The following is a 25,041-nucleotide window of genomic DNA, read 5'->3' as shown; positions in this document are numbered from 1 at the left end:
AACTCTAAGGTCAGCTCCTGTCCAGCAGTGGGAGGTGAGAAGCAACATTTGGTCCCCCAAGCAGTGACCTTTGATGGCTCCCTTCTGCCTACAGTGGAGTAAGTGGACATTCCTGAGCTGGGCACACAGGCTTTCAAAGCCTACCGGCCTCTCCAACCTCATCACCCCCTTCTGGTCCAGCCTCCAAGGAACCATGGGGCTGGCTCCAAAGCAAGACATCAGGAAGGAAGAAGTGAGGCTTATTTTCCTAGAGAGGGGAAAAAAATGTTTTGACCATCAGGAGTATCACTGAACCGCTAAAAGTACATGAAATGATCTGTAAGCCTCATGAAGCATAAGTTATTCATTCATAAGTTATTCATTCCTGCAGGATTTCTTGAGCACTCTGTGTCAGGCCCTGTGCTGTGTCTGAGGACCTGCTTGTGAACATGACAGACAAGTCCCTGGCCTCGGGAAGCTTCACTTCAGTGGGAAAACAGAGCGAAAAAGTAGAAATGTGATTCCAGGTAGTGATAGGGCCGTAAAGAAAGTGAAGAGGGACAAGGGGTAGGGGGTGATGGAGAGGGCCCTTTACATAGGTGGGCGGGAAAGTCTCTCTGAGGAAGCGAGATTCTGTGACACGAGGAAAAAGTGAATATTTTCATCAAGGCTGGCAACAAAACACAGAAAATCTGGGAGGTTCATTTCAGGAACAGACCTGCTGTCATCACGCCAAGGAATCTCTCTTCCAACTCGCTCAAGAGTACTGTCTTTGTGGTAGTTCCCTGGCAGTCCAGTGGTTAGGACTCCATGCTTCCACTGCAGGGGGCAAGGGCTCGATCCTGGTCGGGGAACTAAGATCCTGCATGCCGTGCTGTGCAGCCAAAAAAGGAAAAAAAAAGAAGAAGAAAAAAAAAAGAGCACTGTCTTCAAACACCTATGCATCCTTCCTGCCTCTGTGCCTTCACACGTGCTGTTCCCCTTGCCAGCCTGTCCACCTCCACCTGTTTCCTTTTCTTTTGAACTCTTCTCCATTATGGTTTATTGGATAAAATAAACCATATGGATATCAAATATAGTTCCCTATGCTATACAGTAGGTCCTTGTTGTTTCCACCTGTTTTCTATCCTTTAAAATCTTTCTACTTCAAAGTATTGATACTTCCAAGCTTTTCTCATCCCCTTGGTTCCTGGACAAAGGACCCAATTCATCACCACTTTGTTTATGGCTCATCGGGGCACGTGATGCTGACTCTGGGCCCCTCTCTCAAGACTAGGAGATTCTGGAAGGCAGGACTCAGGCCTCACGTGCATTACCGACACTGACCCCTCACCAGGGCTGGCACAAAGGTATTGTTCAATAAATGTTTGATTCAGTGGCCCTAAATGTATATGGGTTAAATCTATTGGTTTTACCCAATTAGAAATTAAACCGGAGAAAAACTTAAAACATAAGAACATCCATGCCTACATTCCACGCAAGCCATCAGAGTGATGACATATGTCATCACATGTCATGCAGCTTCTAGAAAACAGTTCTTTATGGGAGAAACAGAGTGAAAAAAAGTAAATAACAAAACAAAACAAAACAAAAAGCTATAAGGGCTTCCCTGGTGGCACAGTGGTTGAGAGTCCGCCTGCCGATGCAGGGGACATGGGTTCATGCCCCAGTCCGGGAAGATCCCACATGCCACGGAGCGGCTGGGCCCGTGAGCCATGGCCGCTGAGCCTGAGCGTCCGGAGCCTGTGCTCTGCAACGGGAGAGGCCACAGCAGTGAGAGGCCCGCGTACCGAAAAAAAAAAAAAAAAGCAAATAACATCTTAGTATCATTAGGAAAATGGTCAAAACCCAGTCAGCCCTAGGATGGAAACCAGGCTCTGCTGCTTCCTAGCTGTGTCATGTGGGGCAATTTCCTTAACCTCTCTGGGATTCATTTCTTCATCTGTTAAACAGGAATAATAGCAGTCTATACCTCAGAGTCGCTCTGAGCGTTAAATAACACGTGTAAACTGCTTAGCACTGTTCCTAGCGTATAAGTGCTAATGGCGGTAGACAGAAATGGTTGGTCTATTGTGCAGGAGAAGGGTGTAGTAAAAGCAGCAGGCTGACCACAAGTCAAGAGACTTGGTGCTGGAGCTCTTCCATTAGCCCTTCCACCTCGACCTTGGGGAACACACATGTCCTTTCTGGGTTTGGTCTGCTCCACCTGGCACCTGAAGGTACCTAAGGAGCTGTCATGAAGAGAGGGGTAGAGGCTGAGCAGCTAAGTTCCCACCCTCATTTGAACCAATATTAAATACCAAGGTTACTGGGATTCCCTGGCGGTCCAGTGGTTAGGACTCTGTGCTTTCGCTGCTGAGAACGTGGGTTCAATCCCTGGTCAGGGAACTAAGATCCTGCAAGCCACATGGTGTGGCCCAAAAAACCCAAAATACCAAGGCTACTTTATCAATTAAGCACCACAGGCACTGTACCCAGGTCCTTCTAGCTTTCAAGTGCCTACAGTTGGGAGCCGAAGAAATTTTCAACTCCAAAATAAGGAGATTAGGGCGTCCCTGGTGGCTCACTGGTTAAGAATCCACCTGCTAATGCAAGGGACACGGGTTTGAGCCCTGGTCCGGGAAGATCTCATGTGCCTCGGAGCAACTAAGCCCATGCACCACAACTACTGAGTCTGTGATCTAGAGCCCAAGAGCCACAACTACTGAAGCCCACGCACTTAGAGCCTGTGCTCCGCAACAAGAGAAGCCACCACAGTGAGAAGCCCACGCACTGCAAGGAAGCCTAGCCCCTGCTCGCTGCAACTAAAAAAGCCCACACACAGCAGTGAAGACCCAACGCAGCCAAAAATAAATAAATAAATAAATTTAAAAAAACAAAATAAGGAGATTAAATTGTATAATTGAAATAAATGTTGTAGTAAATGTCTACAAATGTAATATGTCAGGTAGTCAAGTGCAGTTCTGTTCGACATATATAGTTACATATATGAACTATATTAAATGCGGGAGTTGGAGTTTTTTAATATTTGAAATTATGTGTGGCAGGGTGGCTGTACAAAAATGTGCATAAAGTTTACAAAGGTCTTTAAAAGACTGTGAGATTCCCCTTGAAAAGTAATGTTCTACATCCAAAATAATTTAATCTTTGAAAACCACTAAACACACCAAACCGTACTGAACTACATGATCTCTAGGGCACCTTTCCAGAGTTGGTAGATCATGAGAGGCTGGATTGAAATGTGCTTAGAGAGGTTATTTGCCCTTGACAAGTTATAAGGCCTGAGGATGGGCGCGGGGCCGAGGGTGATGTCAGGATCCTGAGGCCCAAGAGGCCTGTGGAGCGATGACTCCCCACCCGCCTGTGAGGCTGAGCTGCTGGGGGCAGGTGGAGCCAGGCAGACATGGTCTGAACGTCTCCTTCATAGGGAACTTAGCAGATGTTCATCTCAAGATGTGCCCTGCAGCTGAGTAATTCCCTGAGGTGTGGCCTGTCCTCCTTAGCTAAGTTCACGACAGGGCACACTCCAGAATTCCCCCAGACTCACTGCTGGCGCCAACTCCCCATCATTTCCTGAGGAGCCAAGTGTTAGGAGGCTGAGGCTCAGATGTGAAAGTAGGATAGAGATGGGGTGCTAACAACATGGTCCTAAAAAGGACCAGCCTAGTGGGTCTTAAAGGCTGAAGTTGTCCAACCTTCATACTGGGTCCAGTATGCTCCCCCTATGGGTGGGGTTGGAACGGCAGACAATCCCTGTAATTCCGGTCAGTCACAGTGTGCACAGAGGGGTGGCTAGAGGTTCCAGCTGGCAGCGGGGAGGGGACAGCCCAGCTGGCTGCTGGGAGCCTGAGAGAGCTGGAACGCAGGCACTAGGTCTGGATATGAGAATCAGGGTCTGTTTTCTGGCCCAAGGACAGACCTTCCGTGTTTGGGAATAGGGACCTCCACAAGGCTGAGGGTTTTCTCACACCTACACTGGACTCCCTTTGTGTTTGTGCAGCATTCAAAGCACAGGACGTGAACTTGCACAGATATGGGTAAGTCATGTCTCCTGAGCCTCAGTTTATAAGATTCAAGTGAAACACTTAATATAAAAGCACTTCCCAGACAAGGGCTTACAGCTTCACTGGCTGTAGTGATGACCTAGTACCTCCCACTGCCCGGGGCACTATTCGTGCACACATTTTAAGGACGAGTCTCTTTTACCACATAAAGGTTTTTATTGAACTCAAATTCAGGGGCTCCAAAGCCTGAGGAAGACAAGGGAGGCTGGGGTTTGCACTCAGAAGCCAGGCCAAGCTTCGGGGCCCCACTCCCCGCCCCGCCTACCCTCACCCCTTCCTGACTCAACGAGGGTCTCAGTAGCTACCAATCTAAGCTACCCATTCTAATTAAGTAACCCAAACCCCCTCCCCCCACCCCCACCTAGCACTTTGCCAAGCCAGGCTTCCACCAAGGGGCATGCTGCTGCTGAGGCCAGCTCTCTGCTGACCTCTTTCTGGATCTCTCCCAGAGCCTCCGGCTGCCAGCTTGGCCTCCCTCCAACCCCTCTTCATAGCCCATTTCCCATAAGTCTCCGTGTCATGTCGCTTCCTCCATCCAGGCCCCCTCTCCTCCTAGAACCCTCGACTCCTCCCTCCTCCAGCGTTTCCCCTATTCTCTCTCAAGGTTTCTCTAGCTCCCTGTCCCCTTCTCTTCTGCCCACCACCTCCCCACCCCGACGGGTCAGCGCCGGTCAGCGCCGGCCCCAGGTCAGCGCCGGCCGGCCGCGTGGGTCCGCTGGTGGCGGATGAGGTCGGAGCTCTGAGAGAAGGCCTTTCCACAGTCATCGCACTTGTAGGGCCGCTCCCCGCTGTGGACCCGGTGATGCTGCAGCAGCGTGGAGGAGCGGCAGAAGCCCTTGCCACACACGGCGCACCTGTAGGGCCGCTCGCCCGTGTGGGAGCGCTGGTGCTGAATCAGCGTGGAGGAGCGATTGAAGGTCTTGCCGCAGTCGGGGCAGCTGTAGGTGCGACCCGGCAGGTGGGTACGGGCGTGGATGGCCAGCACCGAGCTCTGGCCAAAGCGCTTGCCGCACTCAGGGCACTTGAAGGGCTTCTCGCGGGCATGGCTGCGGGCGTGGGGGATAAGCGCCGAGCGCTGGGAGAAGCTCTTGCCACAGATGCCACAGCTGAAGGGCCTCTGCCCGGTGTGCACCCTCTGGTGACTACGCAGGGATGAGTTCTGGCTGTAGCACTTGCCACACTCGGGGCAGCTGTAGGGCCGCTCATGGCTGTGGGTGCGCTGGTGCCGCAGGAGGTAGGAGCTGTCGCCGAAGGCCTTGCCGCAGTGTGGGCACTTGTAGGGCTTCTGACCAGAGTGCGTGCGCTGGTGGCGAAGCAGGTAAGAGCTGTCAGCGAAGGCCTTGCCGCAACGGGGACACTTGTAGGGCCGCTCGCCCGTGTGCGTGCGCTGGTGTTTGATGAGGTCAGAGCTCTGGGAGAAGGCCTTGCTACAGACCTCACATTTATAGGGTTTTTCACCTGTGTGGATGCGCTGGTGCTGGATCAGGGTGGAGCCCCGCCCAAAACTCTTCCCACAGATGCCGCAGATGTTAGGCCTCGGGCCCTGCCCACCCCTGGCCCGGCCACCCCGCCGGCCTGGACCACGAAGGGTCCCCGTCAGGCCCAGGGGATTCTGGAGCATCTCAAACTGGGGTGTAGCCAGCAGGGCCCCTGTGGGCATCTCAAAAGGGGGCCCTAGGGGCAGGCCCCCAGTGGGTTGCTCCCCAAACCCCTGGGTGAAAGAGTCCAAAGGGTGGACTCCCAAGGGGATGCTCAAGGGATTCTTTTCCTCAGGATTCAGAAGAATCTCTGCACCTTCCTGGAATTTGGAACTTTGAGCTTCAAATTCAGGGCTCTGGGTTTTGAACTCAGGATTCTGGGGTTCAAATCCAGGGTTCTGCGGTTCATACTCCGGGCTCTGGGATTCATACCTGGAGCTCTGAGATTCATATCCAGGGCTCCGGGGTTCATACCCAGGGCTCCGGGGTTCATATCCAGGGCTCTTGGGTTCATATCCAGGGCTTTGGGGCTCATACCTAGGGCTTTGGGGTTCAAACTCAGGGCTCTGAGAATCTGATTCAGGGCTTCTGGGTGCAAACTCAGGGCTTGGGGGTACAAAACCAGGGCTTTGGGACTCAAAACCTGGACTCTCAGGCTCAAACCTGGGGCTTTGGGGTTCAAACTCTGGGCTTTGTAGCCCAAACCCAGGGCTCTGGGGTTCAAGCCCAAAAGGTATCTCTTCCACCTCATAGTCCCCAGTGCCTTCTTGCTGAGAAATTTCCTCTTCCTCATTCTCACTCATGTTGCCTGCAGGATCAGAGAATTACAGAAAACCCAGATTGTGTGGGGCCTGGAAGGTCACTGGGTCCCACCATTAGTTGCCACAAACCTTTCCCTCCTCCTCAAGCAGGGTCGCTGGGCCTCGGGCAAGTGCTGAAATTCCCACCTCCCCCTCAGCAAACCCAGGACACCGGGTCCCCGCCCCCGCCCCCTCCAAGTCCCAGGTGTCCAAGCCCCCGGCTCTCTTCCCCTCCCACCCACTACAACCCCCTCTCCCGCTCCCAGTCACGCTCCTCGGAGGGGCGCTCCCTCCCTCACCTTTGAGAGACCCTTCGGGGCTCCCCATTTCGTCAGGACTTTGCACATCCCGGGGCTCGAGGCCCCACGGCGACGCCTCCCGTTCCATCCCCGCCGGCTCCCAGTGCGGCGGCAGTGGCGATGGCGGACGATCCTGCGACCCGGTCTGAGTGCCCCGAGACCCGGGCCCTCGCCGCCCGCCCGCTTAGCGCCACCCAGGGGACCCGGCTGTCCAGCCCCGGCCCCTGAGGCCGGACGTCTTGACCCTGGGCCTCTCCGGCCCGCTGGGCCCCTCCCCTATCCGCGGCCCCGCCCCCACCCACAAGGTCTCGGCTTGCCCTGGGGTCCTCACAGGCCCCCACACGTCGTGACCTCGGAGATGAGAGACTTCACAACTCCCCTTGCCGCCCCCGGATACCGCTCCCCGCCCGGGACCCCGACGTCTGGCCTCCCAGCCCCCGGGTGGGCTGCGGCTGGCCGTCCCCCTCCCTCCGCACAGGAAGTGTCCGTCCGCGGCCAGTTTCCCCCGCTGGCTAGCGCCGCGGCCTCTCTAGGAGCGACTGGAGGTGGAAACTCGTTGGCATTAACCCTGGGCTGGATGGCCCCGGCGTCGAGGTAGTCGAGGACTGGGCGCCCTGGAGCCGGCGGGAGAAGCTGGGACAGTTTGTATGCCTATGTCCTAGGTCCTGTCCTCCCGGGGGCCTATACGTCCGTCTCCCGGCCCTGCGTCCGTCAGTGCCTGTGGCCAAGGGCGAGGCAACAAGCGAGACCAAGGTCAGCGAGAAGGAGCGACGCTTCCCGGTGCCAGCGGGGGCGGTGTCTAGCTCCCCTCCCCTCCCGGGCCTTGGGGTCAGCTCTGGCCGCGCCTCGCGACCCCACCCCGCCCCTTAGGCTCATCGAGGCTCCTGAGTCTCGAACCCCCCACCTCGAACTCCACTCCCCCACACCGGCGCGCCCACCCCCAGTCCTCCTGGCCCCCTCCGCTCGCTGTTTCTCCTAATCTCACCCTTCCCCCTTCTGGGCGGGCTAGGATCGTTGCCAAGGAAACAGGCCTACCTCCAGTTTCCAGAGGCACCGCCCCTCCCTCCCAGGGAACTCACCGATTGGTCGGTGCAGCGCGTGCTTTCACCGTCCCGCCTCCTCCCACTACACCAACTGCTAGGCGTTAATGGTCGCCAGGGAACGCGAGGCACCTTTCTGATTGGTTGCAGGGTGCGCAGGCCGGTTCCACCTCTTCTGTGCTTCAGAAGTGCTAGCGGGAGGAGTGGGAGGGACGTCCCTGGCGTCTCCCTTCTTGTCGAGCCTGTGCTTTCAGACATTTTCCCGCCCTCATTTACCCTTCATTAGGTTTTATCTTTCTGAAGAATGAAAGACAAGGCATCTGAGGAAGACACCCTTGACTCCCCAGTCTCTTCTCGCACTCTCTTTCCCAGCACTTTCCTTCTTCCCACAGGTTCCAGGTGCCGAAGTGGCCAGTCGGGGGGGATCCTGCCGCAGAAAGAAGGTTGTTTCCTCTTCTGTTACCCTGCCTCTCCCCTCCACCTTCCCCAAAGACTGAGTTTAACTCAATCCCTTGGAGCCTTTGTCCCTGGATTTTCTCAGGAGTGGAAGTGGATAGGAGAGAACCACTCTCCAGTCCTGTCTGACTTGGATAGAGGCTTGTAGAGGAAGGGAACCTGAGAAACACTGCCCTAGGTGCAGCTTTGAATCAAAGGAAAAGTGACCCTGGAAAGACAATTTAATAGGATCCAGTTCTTGTCCTTCTACTACCCTTGCTGCTGAAACTAGTTGGTAGTGTTCTTTCTTCTTTTTTTTCCCGGTACGCGGGCCTCTTACTGTTGTGGCCTCTCCCGTTGCGGAGCACAGGCTCCGGACGCGCAGGCCCAGCGACCATGGCTCACGGGTCCCGCCGCTCCGCGGCATGTGTGATCCTCCCGGACCGGGGCACGAAGCCGTGTCCCCTGCATCGGCAGGTGGACTCTCAACCACTGCGCCACCAGGGAAGCCCTGGTAGTGTTCTTGACAATTAATGAACCAAATTCTCTCTGTGGGAGTGATGCAGGAACCATAGATTGTGTTTTCTTGTTGCCTTACCAGACAAAGGAAAGGAGGAAACTACTTAGGAGGAAAGATGGCATCTTCCATTCTCCTGAAAGGAGATGAGAACAAGAATTTGGAGAATTCCAAAGGAGAAAAGGCTGGAGAGACGCGATCTCAGTTCTCAGTAGAGGCTTACAGACAGAATCACAGATAGAGATACCTTCCTACAAATAAAGCAGGAGTCTTTTTCTGCCCTCCAGAGGATCAGCTTCCAGCTCCATGCCTCTCTCCCATCCCACTGTCTGTCCTAAAACCTTCATGAAGAATGGCTCACAGGGTCCAGCGCTAGAGGGCCCACACAGGCAGAACACCCTACAAGTGCAGTGATTATGGGAAGAGCTGGACCTGGGCCACCTCCTGGTCATCCCCAAAGCACACAAATGAGAGACAAAAGTCTCCTTCATGAGACACTTTTCTCTGACCTCCTACCTGCTTACCCACCAGAAAATTCCCACAGGAGAGCAGCCGTCCCCTGCAAAGTATGTGGCGAGTCCTCCAGCCCCAGCTCTGACATGGTCCCTGCCTGCACTCTTCATAGCGCGGGCCACAAGCCCCACGAATAGCAGAAGTTGGGCCAGGGCTTCAGTCTGCTCTGGCACCAGTATTTCCATGTGGAAATTCAGTTTCACTAGTACCTGGCTGACTTCCAGGCAGCCTCCTCCAGCACCTAGCCTCTCTATGCAATGGACCTTCGAGAGGCAGCCAGCCTCTGCCGGCCGCATGCCCATAGCAGGGATAGGCTCTAAGCACAGGGAAGACTCTGATGAGGGTTCCAACTTGACCAAGTGCATGTCCTGAGTTGGGCAGCCACTTTGTCCACAGCATCATCCCTCAATGTGCAGCAGCAATGGGGCAGTGTGCAGCCACAGTTCATGGTCCAACCAACTTGGCCCACACCCAAGAGAGTCCTGACAAAGGCTCTGTGTGAGAGGGGCTTCTGTGTGATCTGCTTCCTCCCTGCATGCAAAGGACAAGCCCTCTAAGAGGGCTTCTGTCAGATGCTACAAGAAATGCCCAGGTATATTCAAGAAGCTTTGAGGTACCCAGAAAGAGACCAATCATGACACAGGCCCCTTTGCGAAGAACAAAGGAAATGGGAGTCTTTGTGTATGGCGAAGTCATCAGCTGGCCTGACACATTTGGAACAGGCCCTGACACCAACCCCTACTCTTCTAACGCTAAGAGCAGCTAGAAAATAACATTTTTACGTTCAGAGCAGTGGTTCTCTCAAACTTTAGCAGCCATAAGATTCCATTGCTGGAGATACAATAAACTAGGGACAGGCCCAGGGAGCTAGCTGCATTTTGAAGAGATAACTGCATGTGATTCTGTGGCAGAAAGGCCTTACTTTGAAAAATATTGGCCTAGAGCAGGTTTTAGCTTCTGAGTCATAAACGTCTTTGCATGCACTGTTCCTAGAAAGATACACATAAACAAATATTCCCCCCAAATTTAGGGGTCTTTGGAGCTCAGATCAATACTTATCCTTTACATGGCTTGGACAAACTAGGAAGGGGCATGTGGTCATGGCCTTGACCTCTCACTCTGGCCATGTGGATGGGGCTCATGTTTTCACTGATGCAGACAAGCATTTCTCCTGATGCACCAATGAAGCCCTAGGAAAACCCTCTTCCTGGCTTAAATTGCTTCAAGGGCTGAGCCTCAAAAACCTGTGGTAGTGGAGAGAAAAGGGAGCCTTACCTTTAGGGGAAGTATCCGTGCCAAGGAGTGAGGAGCCAAGAAGGGGGTGAGGCTGAGGCTTAAGCGTTCCATGATACTCAAATATTAAGTGAGGGGGAAATTGGGTCACGAGGGCAGGAAGCAGAGGAGTTGGTTCTGGTTTGGGGGCCCTACGCAAGTCTTGAAAACTTAAGCGCACTCAGAGAAAGTAGTAATTATACCTTTAATTGGCAAGCTCAGACAGGGTCCAGATCTGGCTTTGAGGCTGACCTGAGAAGTGGTATTGCAGGCTGAGTTTCCCCCAGGCAGTGCTGAGGGGCAGGGGAAGGATGGGTTGGACACTGGCTTCTCTAGGGGAATAAAAGCTGGTACAAAGGTAGCTACTACTGCCAAGGTGCCTCTCCTTACTCCCACATTCCCCCTGTGACAGGTGGCATATGAGCCAATCCTCCTGGTGAAGTTTAGTCTAAGAGAGATCTTGGTGGGGTCAGATTGGAAGATTAGGTTGGAATCAAGTCAGTCCATCACTTTACCTGAAGTGTCTTTTCCCCAAGTTTTGTACCTCTTCCTATAGAAGTTTCTTTAGGTTGACAAATCTGGTTTCTTCCTAAGGCCAGACACAGGGCTGAGTTCTCAGAAGGGAAGTGCACACAGGCCACCGAGGACATAAGTCTTTGCTACTTCTACTTGAGGGGAAGGGTCATCCTGACCAGAGGCAAGAAAGGGTCTGCACATGGCTGGCTGCTTCCATCACCTGGACAAGGCTGGACTGTGACCACAAAGGAATGAGTGGTAGATGGATGATGGAGTCACAGGGTGATGGGGGAGGGATTCTGTGCAGAGCTTGGGAATATAGAATAGTACAGTTCCCTCTGGCTACTAACCCCAAATGTTCCTGGCCTTGTCCCCCTTTGCTGGTGATGGAGGTCCTGAAGAGAGTGAAGATGCGAGCTTTGCTTTTGTTGGCCCTGGAACTCTCATCTAAGGCTGCTTTCTCCCTTGCCTTGTTGGCTATGTGGCTGTTTTGTCACTCATCTTGTACCTGGGCCTCACTAACACTGGGCTGCTCTGTCCCTAGTCTAGGTCAGTGCCTGGGTGTCATCTCAGGGAGGGGGGAGATGCTTCCAGAACCCTGGCTGAGACACTGACAAGGAACTCAGGAGTGGTATGGTAAAGACAGCAGGAAACAAAGAATCCTAGCATCTCACTCTGTGTGTGACCTTGGACAGGTTGCTCAGCTTTCCCCAGTCTCAGTGTCCCCAGATACAAAAGGATGGAAAAGCTAAGATCTCTTCCAGTTCAAAAATGTGATGAGGCCCTCCTGGCTGGGCCTAGAATAGCAAAGCCTGAGCCATAGGGCTCTCCGAGGGAGGCCCAAGGAGTACTAGAGGGGTCTCTCAGGCCCCTGCCCTTCAAAAACAGGAAGTGCAGGTCAGCTGAGTGGTGCTGAGGTGGAGACACCACTCCATTTGGGGCAAAACATTCAGTCCTGACTGCCTCTTCCTGATGGGCTGTCCTCTCCAAGCAAGATGCTTCCTTCCATATGCAATTATGAGGGTGAAATGAGTTGGACAAGACAGTACTTTGTCAACCATAAAATGCAATACGAGCCAAGATCTAACATAAAGCCTCCTTTTACTTCTCTCCTGCCACCCTTTTACAAATATGCTCTCTACCTGAATCCCTGACTCAAGAACAACTGAATGCTGTAGACTACAGTTTGCAAACTCAAATGACTACAGGAACCCAACAGGTCATGTATGAGTAGAGAAATGCCAGATGGAGAGGGCCTGCTTTGCCAGAGATGCTGGCGAGCCATGAAGAGTGCCAGCTGACGCTGGTCAGGAGGTGACAAGGAGTGGCAGGCATGCTGAACTGGAGAGCCTGGCCTCCCTCCAAAGGGACAACTGCCCCTCAGCTCTCACCAATTGTGGTTTTGTGGGAGCTCAGGTGGAGTTGCCAAATCTTCGGATTTTTCAAGAGAGGCCAGAAACCTGGTTTTCTGTGTGAAATATCCTGATTTTTAAATCTTAACCAATAATTCATAACATTTAAAAATGCTGGCTGGGCTAAAAAAAAAAATTAAAGGCTGCTACAGACCACATTCAGTACCCAGCCATCAGTTTTTAACTTCTGCAGTAAAGTCAGTGGGTAAAACAAAGTTCTCCACCTCAATCCTCTTAGAAACAGCCTTTTCTTCCCCACAGTGAAAGTCTAGTGGGGGTTCTAACCTCAGCCCTAACTCAGCAAAGGGGGCTTCTAGAGTCTGGGACAGTAGGGAACAAGGTATCAGCAGATGAAGCTCGTGAGGGCCTAAGATGAAACAGTCCTCCTCCCCCAGGTCCAACTCTGGCTGGGAATTCTGTGGCCTCCCCGGGGCTGCCAGAGTTTCAGGCCCCTGAGGCCACCCTGGGCCTCAAACAATGTCTAGATCTTCACCCTTTGCCTTGTCACTGTTGAGGCCATCACCCACACTCCTGGAATATCTCTGGGTAGTGCTGGAAGCCCACGGGTGGGTCCAGGTCCCCTCGGCCAGAGGCCAGGGGTACAGGCAACCCACTGGCACCCCGGCCCCTGCGCCGCCCCGCCCCGGGCCGATGGACCCACTGGTGCTTGGCCATGGCTGACTTCTGGCCGAAGCACCTGCCGCATTGCGGGCAGGCGTAGGGGCGCTCGCCACTGTGGGTGCGCCGGTGGGCTGCCATCTCGGAGCTCTGCCGGAAGCAGCGCCCGCAATCTGGGCATGGATAGGGCTTCTCGCCCGTGTGGGTGCGCACGTGGCGCCGGAGGTCTGAGGCGTGGGCGAAGGCGCGGCCACAGTCGGGGCACGGGAAGGGGGTCTCGCCGCTATGGACCCGCTGGTGCTGGTACAGGGCGGAGCTCTGGCTGAAGCAGCGGCCGCAGTCAGCACAGCTGTAGGGCTTCTCGCCCGTGTGGACCCGGAGGTGGGTGGTGAGGGCGGAGCGCTGGGTGAAGGCCCGGTCACAGTCTGGGCAGCGGTGGGGCCGCTCCCCTCGGTGGATGGCCCGGTGCTTGCTCAGAGAGGAGGCCTGGCTGAAGCCCTTGCCACAGTCAGGGCAACTGAAGGGCTTCTCGCCCGTGTGGGTGTACAGATGCTCCACCAGGGTGGACCGCCAAGCGAAACTCTTCCCGCACATGTAGCAACCGTGCCTCTGGTCTGCCCTGGGGACCGGGGGATGGGCACAGAGTGGTGGGCGACCCCGGCAAGGCACCTTCGATGGCTGCTCCCAACCATAAGAAAACCCAGCAGAAAAGGGTTTGAGAGCCGTCAGCCCGGGAGGCTGAGCGTCCACAGAAAGGATCTTCCCCAGTGCCTCGGTCCCTTCTCTTTGTCCTTTCTCTTCCTTGTCTCTGGAACCTGCTGGGAGATAAGGGGAGAGCTCAGACCCTGGCTTATCCTGGTCCCTGATTCCCACAGCCCACATGGGGACAGAGAAGCCTCTTAGATACAAGCACCTTCTGGACCCATAGCTGCCTCTGGGCCTCAGCTTGGTACAGGCAGGGAAGCTAGGAGTGACACATTTTCCTCAGCTGCACAGGATGGTAAGAAAAGCTGCAGAGACGGAGAGAGAGGGAAGGAACAGAGGCACAGTACATTCTACCTCAGGGCTGGGGAAATGAAGGTCAGAGGGATAACAATTTACCTTGATCACGGAGGATGAGTGGATGGTAAGGATGCAGCACAAAGAGAGGCATGAAGGTGACTGGCATTGACAAGTTCAGAGGGGCTGGGCACTGTGCAACAGGTGGACAGGATAAGTGGAGGAAGAAAGCCGTGCAAGCCAAGAGAAAGGAGGCTGCTACAAAAATACAACAAAAAGGAAGTAAACTAAAACAGAGGAGGTGGCAGAGGAGCTAGAGAGCAGGCAAACAGCAGACGAGGTGACGCGGAGCTCCAAGGAGCTTAGAGACCAACTAGATGTGAGGGGCTCAGATACCGCGGAGCTGGGAGTGGAGAGGCAGGTATGCCTGGGTCACACTCACAGCTCCTTTCTAGGCTGAATCCAGAGCTAGGCAGGGACCAGGCATAACAACCTTAGCTGGGAAAGCAATTCAGGGAGGAAACTGATGAGCAGGTAAGGAGTTGGCAGAGGGTAGCAGGATGGGTCAGACCCAGAGGAAGTCCCCACGGGACAAAGTACCCACTACTTCACCTGTGTCTGCTTCTCTAAGACACTCTCCCGTCTCAGGATCCCGGGCATCTGGACCCCACAGTTCGGCCTCTTCCTCCACCCAGGAGATGAGGGCTGGCTTGGTGCCTCGGAAGCCTAGGGGAGAAGAACGCAAAGCCCACGCTGCGGGGGAAGCCGCCGCCCAGGGTCGCGACTTTCTGGGGCCTCCCACTCCACGTGCAGGACCCAGAGGTTGGGCGGGGTGGACGGGGTTGTGGGCGCAGGCGAGCAGGTGGAGCCTCACCGAGCGCGCCCAGGTGGCCGTAGGTCTCCCGCATCACGTCCCGGTACAGGGCCCTCTGCGCGGGCCGCAGACACCCCCACTCCTCCGGGGAGAAGTACACGGCCACGTCCGCGAAGCTCAGGGACTCGGGTGTCCCCCACTGGCGCCCGGCCCCGTTAGGTTCCCGCGCGGGGAGCGGGGCCGGGGGCGGCGCCATCGTAAGTGCCACCCCGGCGGCGGGCCAGCGCCAACCCTACCCGCCGGGGTCCGCGGAGCCTCCGCGATCCAGAACGCTCCGTGGCCCGGCCCGAGGGTCGGGGCGCCGTCGTGAGGCCGGGAGACCAGGGACGGCCCCTCGAGGGCCCACGGGGAAGGCTGAACACTAAGAGCGGGTGGCTGAAGGTGCACCGAGAACCAGAACTGGAAGATGCCTTCCTAAGAGATGGCGGCAACGCGGCCCCGCGAACTTCGCTCCCGCGCCATCGTGCCCAGATGACGCCGCCCCGGTGTCTCCAGGTGGCTTTGTCTTCGAGCCCTCAGCCAACATGGCTGCGGCGGCTACAGGCGCCCGAGGAGGCGCTGCCACCAGCCCGGAGGCGGCGTTCCCCAGAGCTTGGCGCCCGGCCCCGGAGGCGCGGCGGCCCGGCTTCCCCGCCGGGTCCCCGCGCCCGTCGCGCTGGAGGCGCAGCCGCGGCCCCGCCCAGGTTTGGAACAGCGACCTCCAGCCCAGACCCCAGGCCGCTCCGCGCTGTTAATTCAGACGTTCAATTTCGTCGCTGGCCATCACTGGGTGACAGCAGGCTTCCCCCAATGTTGAGGGTAAAAAAAAAAAATGGAGCGGGTAAAAGAACCTTCTCTACTGGAAGCTTGATAAGCCTGAAATTATGGGAGCTTCTGTTTCAGGAGATCGTGGGGGCGACTGGGGAAGAGTAGGGTGAGGTCTAAAAAGGTCGGAAGGACCCTCTTTCTGTAAGCTTACGCTCCCCCGACATGCCCTACAGGACGTCTCCCGAACATCTCTTTACCTCTAGCTCAAGCTTGGCTCCTGAGCTCCTGATCACAGAGCCACCTGCCACCTTGCCCCGGCATGGATGGCCCACAAGCACCTCGGACTCTGCGTGGCTCAAACTGAACTCATCCCTTTCTTCCCATAACCTGCCCCTCCTGGGGTCTTTGTCTTAGCAAATGGCACCAACTCTCTCCATCATTTCTACCTCCAAACCCTCTCTCTCACCGGACACATTTATTGACTGTCTAGTCTGTGCTTCCCACAAGCCTTCATAAATACCCTGCCCTAAGAAGCCTTGATATTTTTCCTTTGGCCACTTAAATCAGTCACAGCATTTCACACACTTCATGGACATGCACTTCACATCTTCAGCAGCTCTGGTGTCTGCTCTGGAGCTCTTGTCTGTTTGCCTCCTTCCAAAGGCCCCCCTGAGGCTTCCACCTGACATCCTGTACCCAGTGGCTGCTTCTCCCTAGGGGAGCTGGGCAAGTAAAGAGTTGATCTCAGCAGGAGGGAAGGGGAAGACTTAAAACTTGGGAGGGGACAGCCTGGCCAAGGAGAGAGGCTTGTTGCAGGGTGGTCCGTGGAGCGTAAGGACAAAGGGTGCAGAGTTGCCCAGGGGCTCGACCCCAGCAAGTTCTCTGAGCCTCTCAAGCCCCCTGAAGGACACAAAAGAAATTAGAAAATTTCCATTAAGAGTAATGGCTTTTTGTCACCTGTCAGTGCCCATCCCTATCGCACACTGGAAGAGCTCTGGGTAGTGCTGAAAGCTCGCAGAGGGGTCTGGACTCTCCTGGAGAAGAACCCTGAGCAGAGTCTGCACTCCTGGGTCAGACCCTGAGGGCCATGGTACCAAGCTGGTGGGTCTATTAGTGGCCTCTGGCTGAAGCACCTCCCACTGTGGGGACAGTAGTAGGCCTGCTTGCCTGTGTAAGTCAGCAAGTAGCATGAGAGGTACTGCACTAGCTGCAAGTAAAGGGTCCCTCTCCAGAGTGCACTGCGCCGGGACTTCCCTGGAGGTCCAGTGGTTGGGTCTCTGTGCTTCCACTGCAGGGGGTACAGGTTCGATCCCTGGTTGGGGAACTAGGATCCTGCACGCTGCGTGGTGTGGTCAAAGAAAACAACACAAAACAGAGCGCACTGGGCCAAGTTGAAGGTAAAGGTAAAGCATGACTGCACTTGGTGTGGGGATGAGGGTGTGGTGTGAGTGCCACGTGTTGAAGCTGGGCACAGACTGAGGGCCTGGGAAAGTCCTGACTACAGGGAGCCTTGGCCACAGGCTCCAAGGCCACGTCAGTGTCTCTGACCCCAGAGCCTCACGACAACTCCCAGATAGACTTCTGCTCACCCCTTCCAAACGTATCATTTTTCTGAGTGAGTGCTGGGAAACAGCAGATTCAAAACTTACCATTTTTCCTGTTAACTCTCCAAGGCCTACGTATGTTCAGGTAATAGAATCAACCTTCACAATGACAGAAGCATTCAGATGGGTACCCAGCCCTGGAAGCCCCCTTCTAGACTGTATTGGCCAGTTGAGGGCTCCCAAGTCAGGGACATTCCCACCCACTCCAGGGCCAACCAGAAGAGATACTCTCAACCAGAAGGGCAGCTGTTATAGGAACCAGGGACCTGGAAGACAGATGAACTGCCTCCATCCTAAACTTGAATTCACACACTGCCACTAACCTATGGTCTGGATGATTCATACAGTGTGACCTAATCATGTGACCACTTGGATGCCTCAAAGCCAATTAAGTGAGAAAGAGAAGGTCAAGATTGCAATCTCCAGTGGGTGTCATAAATTCAGGTCAGTGAAAATTAGTAATGCCAGCAGTAAAGAGCATATAGATGGTGTTTCTTGCTCAAGAAACGTTTTCCCTTACAGTTGACACTGGGACATCACCTCCACTTCCCATCTTTCTGGCTTTCTCTCAGGCTTCCTCCTCCAGAGGATCCTGAGCACCTGTACCTCACAGCTGGGTCTCCTGCTCCACCCATTTGATGAGGGCTGGTTTGGGGTCTGGCAAAACTGGGGAAGAACCCTCATCATCCAATAAACAGTTCTTAAGACTACCTACGCATGCATTTAATGAAAATGTATTGGGCATCTCACGTGTGCCAGGCATTGTTCTAGATGTTCCAGGTATTAGAGACATTGGTGAACCAAGATAAAGTACCTGCTCTAAGAGAGATACCAGGTAGGAGCTTTGCTGGCACAGGTGCAGAGAGGACCTTTGGGCAGATTGTACTCAGGGCTACAGAGATGGACACAGAGCTGCAGCTTAGAGGAGACTTCCAGCACAGGGCAGAAGAGCTCCAGGAGGAATTTCATTTCTTTTCTTTCTTTCTTTCTTTCTTCCTTCCTTCCTCCCTCTCTCTCTTTTCTTTCTTTCTAATTTTTATTAGAGTATAGTTGATTTCCAATGTTGTGTTAGTTTCAGGTGTACAGTGAATCAGTTACACATATACATATATCCACTCTTTTTTAGATTCTTCTCCCATATAGGCCATTACAGAGTATTGAGTAGAGTTCCCTGTGCTATATACTAGGTCCTTATTAGTTATCTATTTTATATATAGTAGTGTATATATGTCAATCTCAATTTCCCAATTTATCCCTCCCCCCCCAAGGAATTTCTTGAAGATGGCATTTGAGAAGGGCATTGAAGGGTGTTAGAGTTGGAGGTCAGTGTATAACACAGCCGAATAGCAAGAACAAAGGCTCATTAAGCTAGAAGCATGTCCAAAGAACAAAGATTCTACTTAGCTGCAGTCAAGGAGATGGCTTGTCTGTAGGGAAAGATCTGGTTTGAGTCCGTGGAGGTTAGTGTGCCATGCGCCTTTAAGGCCGGTACAGGTTCTGAACTTTTTTTAGAAGTTTTTGCAGTGTTGAAATCTAACCGGAGAGGGTCACTTATGAATTTAGGCTGATCTGGCGAGGATGCCGGGAAACAGAGTCCCTCTCTGTTGGAGTCAGGCTCAGTGGATTCAGGCACCTGGCCCTGTTCGTCCCACCCACCCGCTTCCCTTTTCAGAGATCCGGGACACTGGATCTCACCGAGCACGGTCAGGTTAAGGTATGCCACCGCAGACATCCCCACTCCTCGGGGAAGAAATACAGGGCCACCTTCACGAAGCCCGTGGCCCTCAGCCTTCTCCCAGCTCCTTCCCCCCCGGCCTTCACCGGCACCTGCGCAGGGAGCCCAGAGCAGGGCCGGGGACGGAGTCTTGGGCTCACCCCCATATCCCCGGGTTGGGACGCTGGTGATTCGGCCTGCGGTGCTGGGCGGGCGTGGGTCCCTCCGGGCCCAGACGACCGGAAGTAGCTTTGGTTGGGGCCACTCTAGGATGGCGGGAAACGGCTCGTTACGCGAACTCGTTGGTCCCAGGGCCGGGAAATGAAGAAGCCCTCAGAAGAGATGGTGGCACTCTACCGTCCTTCTACTTTAGCGAAAAGCATGTAACAGCTTCAGTGTCGGCCTGGCGTTGATGATCTGGTATACTCTCCCCTCGAGTTGTCTTCTCTTACTGTTCCGCTAGTGGCTTTGCAAGGGCCTGTTGCCCGTAGTTAAGATGGCCGCAGCCGCTTCGGCGCCCGCGCTCAGGTCGGGTGGGTGAAAGGTGAGGCGCGGGTGCAGGCGCGGGTGCAGGCGCGGGTGCAGGCGCGGGTGCAGGCGCGGGTGCAGGCGTGGGTGAGGGAGGGCTGGCGGCGGCGAGGGGTTTGGGAGACGGGGACGCTGGGCTAGGAGTGGAGGGGCTGTCCGGCCAAATGTCCTCTTCCCAATCCCCGCAAGAAGGCCCACTCAGTGACCCGGTCATTAAAATATATTTTTTTATTATTGGCAAACTAATTCATTTCTCAGGTTTTTGGGTTTTGTTTTTTCATTTACAAGGTACATAAGAATATTCAGTGAATGTCCTCTCCCCCAGCCCCCCACCATTCCTCTAATAGTTTCTTAACTATCCCTACAGTGATTGTGCCTTATAGAGATAGTCAGTCTGTTTGTCTATAGTACTTCCACACATTTACTAGCTCTTACTGAGGACACCGGGCCGAATGCCTCTCAGTCCCTTAGAGTTCAGTCATTTTATAGAAGGGAACTGAAACCCAGTTAGGACCCAAGGTCAGGAGGCCATTAGTGACTCAGGGTTTTCAGACTCCTAATGCGAGCCTTTCCACCGCCTCCTGGCGCTGCCTCCTCCAGGCTCCCAGAAAAGTAACATGAATGCTTCAAATTTACTGGCCCCTGCTGACATTGTGAAACAAACTGGATTCTCGTTATTGTCATTATTGTTGTATAAAAAGTTAGACGAGGGACTTCCCTGGTGGTGCAGTGCTTAAGAATCCGCCTGCCAATGCAGGGGACATGGGTTCAATCCCTGGTCCAGGAAGATCCCACATGCCGCGGAGCAAATAAGCCCGTGCGCCACAACTATTGAGCCTGCGCTCTAGAGCCCACGAGCCACAACTTCTGAGCCCACGTGCCACAACTACTGAAGCCCGGGTGCCTGGAGCCTGTGCTCTGCAACAAGAGAAGCCACGACAATGAGAAGCCCGCGTACCGCAACGAAGTGTAGCTCCAGCTTGCCGCAACTAGAGAAAACCCACGCACAGCAACGAAGACCCAACGCAGCCAAAACTAAATAAAAATTTAAAAATAAACTTATTTTTAAAACAAAAAGGTTAGGGACTTCCCTCATGGCCCAGTGGTTAAGACTTCACCTTCCAATTCAGGGGGCACAGGTTCGAGCCCTGGTTGGGGAAGTTCCACATGCTGTTGGGCGTGGCCAAAATAAAATGTTAAAAAAAAGAAAAAAGTTAGATGAGTTACTGGATGACAGGACTCATTTGCTTTCATGCTCCATCTGAATATGCTTCCATTTCCAAGCTCCCCTAACAGAACAGTGGCCGACTATGCAAGAGCTGCAGTTGGTTCTGTGATGTGACTAAGACATTAATAATATTAGCTTATCTTGATCGATCACTTACTGCATGCCAAACTCTGTTCTAAGTGCTTTTGCCTGTTAACTCAACCCTCACAACACTTCGGAGATAGGTACCCTTCTGAATCAGGAAGCTGAGGCGCAGGGGAATGACCTTGCCCCAGGCCACACAGCTAGTGAGGGTTCTGACTCCAGAACCCATGCCATGATGTCTCCAATTATTGAAGGCACAATGTCAGCAACCAGAGACAGGTGGGATTTTAGGCCAGGTATGCAGTTGTAATGTGGGGTAGGGCAAGAAGCAGGGACGTAGGAAGTCAGAAGAACTGCTTTTGGTCACCTATGCAATTCCATACTGTTGTATTAAATGTAAAGAGAAAAAATTAAAATGATGTGCTCTAAGCATTAAAAGGATTGTGGTTAGGGGTCAAGTCACGGGGAAAAAAATATATCATTCGAGTGCTTGGGAGGTATGTGAAATTGCCCTTCAGGAGGGTGACAGGCTTCACAAAAGGCACCCTGTAGCAGCTCTTGCTCAGGCCATTGCTGATTTAGGCCTGGGGTCTCCTACCTGATCTCGGCATCCAGCCCTTTGCCTTTCCCATCCATCCGGCACTGCAGCCTGGTGTAGTGAAAAGATCAAGAGCATCAGCTGAGAAATCGGGAGCTTTAGGTTCCAGGCTTGCCTCTGCCACTAACTCAACTGTGTGGTCTAAGCCAGGCCCTTCCCCTCTCCGGGCCTCAGCCTTTCTCAGGGTGTATTCTGTGGAACAGTATTCCCATGAGATAGGAACAAGTGTTCTTCCCCGTGCCCCAGAGAGTCCCCTCCCACCCTCGGTTTCCCAAACCCTGCTTCAAACATTGGACCAGACAGCTCCAAGAGCTCCCTGCCAGCTCCAAGATGCCACAGTCCACCCTGTCATCACCTCCAGGTCCACCCCAGGAACTGCTCCTCCATCTTCCTCACTCAGCCAGAAACCTTATCACGGTCCTGGTGCCCCTCCAATGACCCAGCCCCCATGTGCAGCCCTGGACAGGCCCTGTCCCTTCATCTTCCAGTGTTTACCTCCAGCCCTTCAACTACTCTCCATTTCCACTCTATCGCCCCCCTGCAGTCCACTCTCAGAGCAGCCAGAGTGGGTTTTTAAAATGCAAATCGGATTACCTTGACCCTTGACACTCTGCTTAAAACCCCCTAGTGGTTTAATCCCTAAAGTAGTCAAATTCACAAAGACAGAAAGTAGAATGGTGGTTGCCAGGGGCTGGGGGAAGGGGAAATAGAGCATTATTGTTTAAGGGGTACAAAGTTTCAGTTGGGGAAGATGAAAAAGTTCTGGAGAGGGATAGGGGTGATGGTTGCCCAACATCGTGAATGTTGAGCAATGTTGGGCAATGTTAATGCCACTAAACTGAACACTTAAAAATATTTAAAATGGTAAATTTTTTTACATATATTTTACCACAAAACAAAAACAAATGATACAGTGGCTTCCCAGTATATTTAGAATCAGATCCAAACTTCACATCATGGCAAGCAAGAGCTCTGTGACCTGCCCCTTTCCCACTCCCCACACTCCTTCCCCTGCCTCCAAACTCATTTTCAGCACCTCACCCAAACTCATCCCTACCTCAGAACTTGGCACCTGCCGGCCCCTGTTTAGAAGCCCCTCTCTCCCACACCCTGTCCCCAGCAACCCCCCTACCCCAGCACCCACCCACCCCCGCCTCTGAAACCCTGCCTTCCCCCACTCCCACATCCTGTGACCCTACCCGCTTCCCCTTGGCTCCTTTTTTTTTTTTTTTTTTTCTGGCCACGCTGAGCGGCCCTTTGGTTCCTTCTCATCCTTTGGATCTCATCTCAAGCGTCTCCTCACCAAGGCCCGGCCTAGGTATCCCCCCGCAACAGGCACTTCCAGTATGTCCTCTGTTTTAGTTCCTTTGTAGTGCTTGTTATTTGCAGTTACAGTACCTTGTCTTGTTTATGTACCGGCTTATCACTTGTCTCTCCCCACCCTACCCAAATGTAAGGTCCAAGAGGATGCCTATGTCTGTTTTCCTTGCTATACCTTGGCACTTAGAATAGTACCTAGTACATGGTAAATGCTTAGTAGATATTTTCTTGTTGTTTTTTGTTTGGTTCGTTGGATTTTCTTTTCTTTTTTTTTTTGGCTGTGTTGGGTCTTCGTTGCTGGGTGCAGGCTTTCTCTAGTTGCGGCGAGCACGGGCTCTAGGCACGTGGGCTTCAGTAGTTGCAGCATGTGGGTTCAGTAGCTGCGGTGCACGGGCTCTAGGGCACACGGGCTTCAGTAGTTGTGGCGCACGGGCTTAGTTGCTCCACGGCATGTGGGATCTTCCTGAACCGGGATGGAACCCATGTCCCCTGCATTGGCAGGCAGATTCTTAACCACTGTGCCACCAGGGAAGTCCCTGTAGATATTTGTTAACTGGATAAACGAGAAAGAGCAGACAGCACTTGCCCTGTGCTGAGACAGCTCTGCTTGACACACTGTGCCTGGTTCTGCTCCCCCCTCCTTGGTGGCTCCTCCACTCTCCAGCTCCCCCTCCTCTTTGACTCGCCCCCTCCAGTACTGGTCACCCCTGGACCTTCACACCCTCCCACTCCTGATTGCCCCTTGCCCAGCGCCCAGGCTCCCTTGCTTACCTGTTCACAGCTCATGTTGTTCATTCACTGAGCCATGCAAATTCTATGGCAGAAGCCTCTCAGGAGTATCTTTCTTCCCAATTCCAAGGTCAGCAAACAAGAGCAACTGCAAGAAAGAGTCTTGCTTTCTAGCTTTGTCCCACTCCTGATCGCTTCTACCTGGGGACAAACGCCAAACAGATCTCTCAGGTGCAGGCTCTTCCCACGGAACACACTCCACACTGTTTGACAAAGACATCATTTTTTTTTTAAGAATATTTCTTTTTTTTAATATTTATTTATTGGCTTCATTAGGTCTTAGTTGCGGCACGCGGGCTCTTCCTTGTGGTGCACAGGCTCTCTAGTTGTGGTGCATGGGCTTAGCTGCCCCGCAGCTTGCAGGATCTTAGTTCCCTGGCCAAGGATCAAACCGGCGTCCCCTGCATTGCAAGATGGATTCTTAATCACTGGACCACCAGGGAAGTCCTGGCAAAGACATCTGATGGGACCTGTCAAACAGCCTTGCTACTGCTCGGGGATTTTCTATGGCTCCTCAGTGCCTACAGGGTGAACTCCAAGGTCCCTGCTGGGATCCTTGGTCCTCCCAGATTGGTCCCACTTCTCCGGCTGCATCTGTCATCCATTATTCTTTACTTTCAATCTTTATGTTTCAATCAAGTGGAACTGCCAACCATTCCCTATACATGCCCATCCTGGTTGAAATATTTCTCATCCTTCAAGGCTAGTTTGAACCACCTCCTCCAGAAAACCTTCCTCGGTCTCCTCTTGGTCCTCCTCACATATTATTTTGTGTTGTATTTGAATAATAACAATAACCGATGTTTATTAAACACTAATATTCAAGGCACCATTCTGTGTTATCTCATTTAATCGTTATGTCAGTCTTATGAGGTAGGTGCTATTATTATCCAGGTTTTATAGATGAAGAAACTAAGGCAGAGAGAGGTAACTTGGAGCAAGAAGTCATTTGCCCACGACTGCAGAGCTATAAAGCAATCGAGTCAGGATCTAAACCCAGACAGTCTGACTCCAGAACCCATGTCCTTAACCTTTACTCCATGCTGTGTCCCTCTTTTATCCTTTTTAGGAAATAAGGCTCCTTCGCTGCTTCCTCTGCCTAAAAATCTCACTACATACCAATTCCTCTTAATGCTATGGGAAGCACAACCACCTCCTTCTCCAAGCTACACTTCCTGGCATATCACCAACCAGGATGGGTTAAGTGGTGCCTCTGGACTTCCTCCATCACAGCCCAAATCACTGTTTTGAACATTGGACTTGAGTCAGTGTCCCTGGCGCCCTGCACAAAACCCGTCTTCAGACGGTGTTTGCTGAATAAAGGAAATTAGCCTTCCTCATCTTGGGATTCCCTTATCACCTGGCAGTCTCTCCAACAGAAGCCACTCAATATATGGTCACTGAATGTTGACTGCCAAAGGTCTCTGGCCTTGGCGGGGCTCTCATTTTCCTGCTGAGACTCCCCCAGACAGGTGAGACTGGCTCCTTCACTTCACCCTCACCTGAGCCCCTGACCCCTGTTCTGCCCAGATCTGACTGCTCTTAGGAAGTGGTAGATACGTGTGGGCACAGTGCCAGTTTCCAGCTTTCCTGCTTTGTAGTGGTGAAACTTT

At 53.4% G+C, this 25,041-nt stretch overlaps 2 protein-coding genes and 3 long non-coding RNA genes across 8 annotated transcripts; 3 read left to right on the top strand and 2 right to left on the bottom strand.

The window, feature by feature from the left end:
• Positions 1-4,179: 4,179 nt before the first annotated feature.
• On the bottom strand, positions 4,180-6,754 carry ZNF768 (zinc finger protein 768). The gene is made up of 2 exons (XM_067706143.1): positions 6,621-6,754; positions 4,180-6,329 (listed from the first exon to the last, which is right to left on the bottom strand). Exons 1-2 carry the CDS (start codon positions 6,706-6,708, stop codon positions 4,732-4,734), a joined length of 1,686 nt encoding a protein of 561 aa, XP_067562244.1. The 5' UTR covers positions 6,709-6,754; the 3' UTR covers positions 4,180-4,731.
• A 480-nt stretch (positions 6,755-7,234) lies between these two features.
• On the top strand, positions 7,235-8,896 carry LOC137206920 (uncharacterized). Of its 2 annotated transcripts, XR_010934866.1 has the most exons (3): positions 7,235-7,373; positions 8,053-8,609; positions 8,697-8,896. It is a non-coding gene; the product is annotated as an uncharacterized lncRNA (long non-coding RNA). The 2 variants fall into 2 exon arrangements; XR_010934867.1 differs by lacking the exon at positions 8,053-8,609 and having other exon boundaries at positions 7,236-7,373.
• A 1,687-nt stretch (positions 8,897-10,583) lies between these two features.
• On the bottom strand, positions 10,584-15,012 carry LOC137206915 (zinc finger protein 764-like). Of its 2 annotated transcripts, none has more exons than XM_067706144.1 (3): positions 14,817-15,012; positions 14,555-14,668; positions 10,584-13,761 (listed from the first exon to the last, which is right to left on the bottom strand). In XM_067706144.1, exons 1-3 carry the CDS (start codon positions 15,010-15,012, stop codon positions 12,845-12,847), a joined length of 1,227 nt encoding a protein of 408 aa, XP_067562245.1. In that variant the 3' UTR covers positions 10,584-12,844. The 2 variants fall into 2 exon arrangements, with proteins under 2 accessions (XP_067562245.1, XP_067562246.1); XM_067706145.1 differs by having other exon boundaries at positions 10,584-13,758.
• A 466-nt stretch (positions 15,013-15,478) lies between these two features.
• LOC137206917 (uncharacterized) lies at positions 15,479-17,823 on the top strand. Of its 2 annotated transcripts, none has more exons than XR_010934864.1 (4): positions 15,479-15,614; positions 16,858-16,960; positions 17,515-17,611; positions 17,690-17,823. It is a non-coding gene; the product is annotated as an uncharacterized lncRNA (long non-coding RNA). The 2 variants fall into 2 exon arrangements; XR_010934863.1 differs by having other exon boundaries at positions 17,377-17,611.
• A 1,015-nt stretch (positions 17,824-18,838) lies between these two features.
• Positions 18,839-20,486, top strand: LOC137206918 (uncharacterized). Its single transcript, XR_010934865.1, has 2 exons — positions 18,839-19,301; positions 20,167-20,486. It is a non-coding gene; the product is annotated as an uncharacterized lncRNA (long non-coding RNA).
• Positions 20,487-25,041: the final 4,555 nt, after the last annotated feature.

The sequence above is a fragment of the Pseudorca crassidens genome, chromosome 15 (assembly GCF_039906515.1).
Source record: "Pseudorca crassidens isolate mPseCra1 chromosome 15, mPseCra1.hap1, whole genome shotgun sequence".
NCBI lineage: Eukaryota > Metazoa > Chordata > Mammalia > Artiodactyla > Delphinidae > Pseudorca > Pseudorca crassidens.
This window is presented reverse-complemented; position numbering and strand designations above follow the sequence as displayed.

Coding starts and splice junctions, on each gene's coding strand:
- ZNF768 (XM_067706143.1), bottom strand. CDS start 6,708: ATGGAACGGGAGGCGTCGCCGTGGGGCCTCGAGCCCCGGGATGTGCAA. Junction 6,330..6,620: donor CCCCGAAGGGTCTCTCAAAG/GTGAGGGAGGGA, acceptor CTGATCCTGCAG/GCAACATGAGTGAGAATGAG.
- LOC137206915 (XM_067706144.1), bottom strand. CDS start 15,012: ATGGCGCCGCCCCCGGCCCCGCTCCCCGCGCGGGAACCTAACGGGGCC. Junction 14,669..14,816: donor CGGCCACCTGGGCGCGCTCG/GTGAGGCTCCAC, acceptor CTTCTCCCCTAG/GCTTCCGAGGCACCAAGCCA. Junction 13,762..14,554: donor TCTTAGAGAAGCAGACACAG/GTGAAGTAGTGG, acceptor CTTATCTCCCAG/CAGGTTCCAGAGACAAGGAA.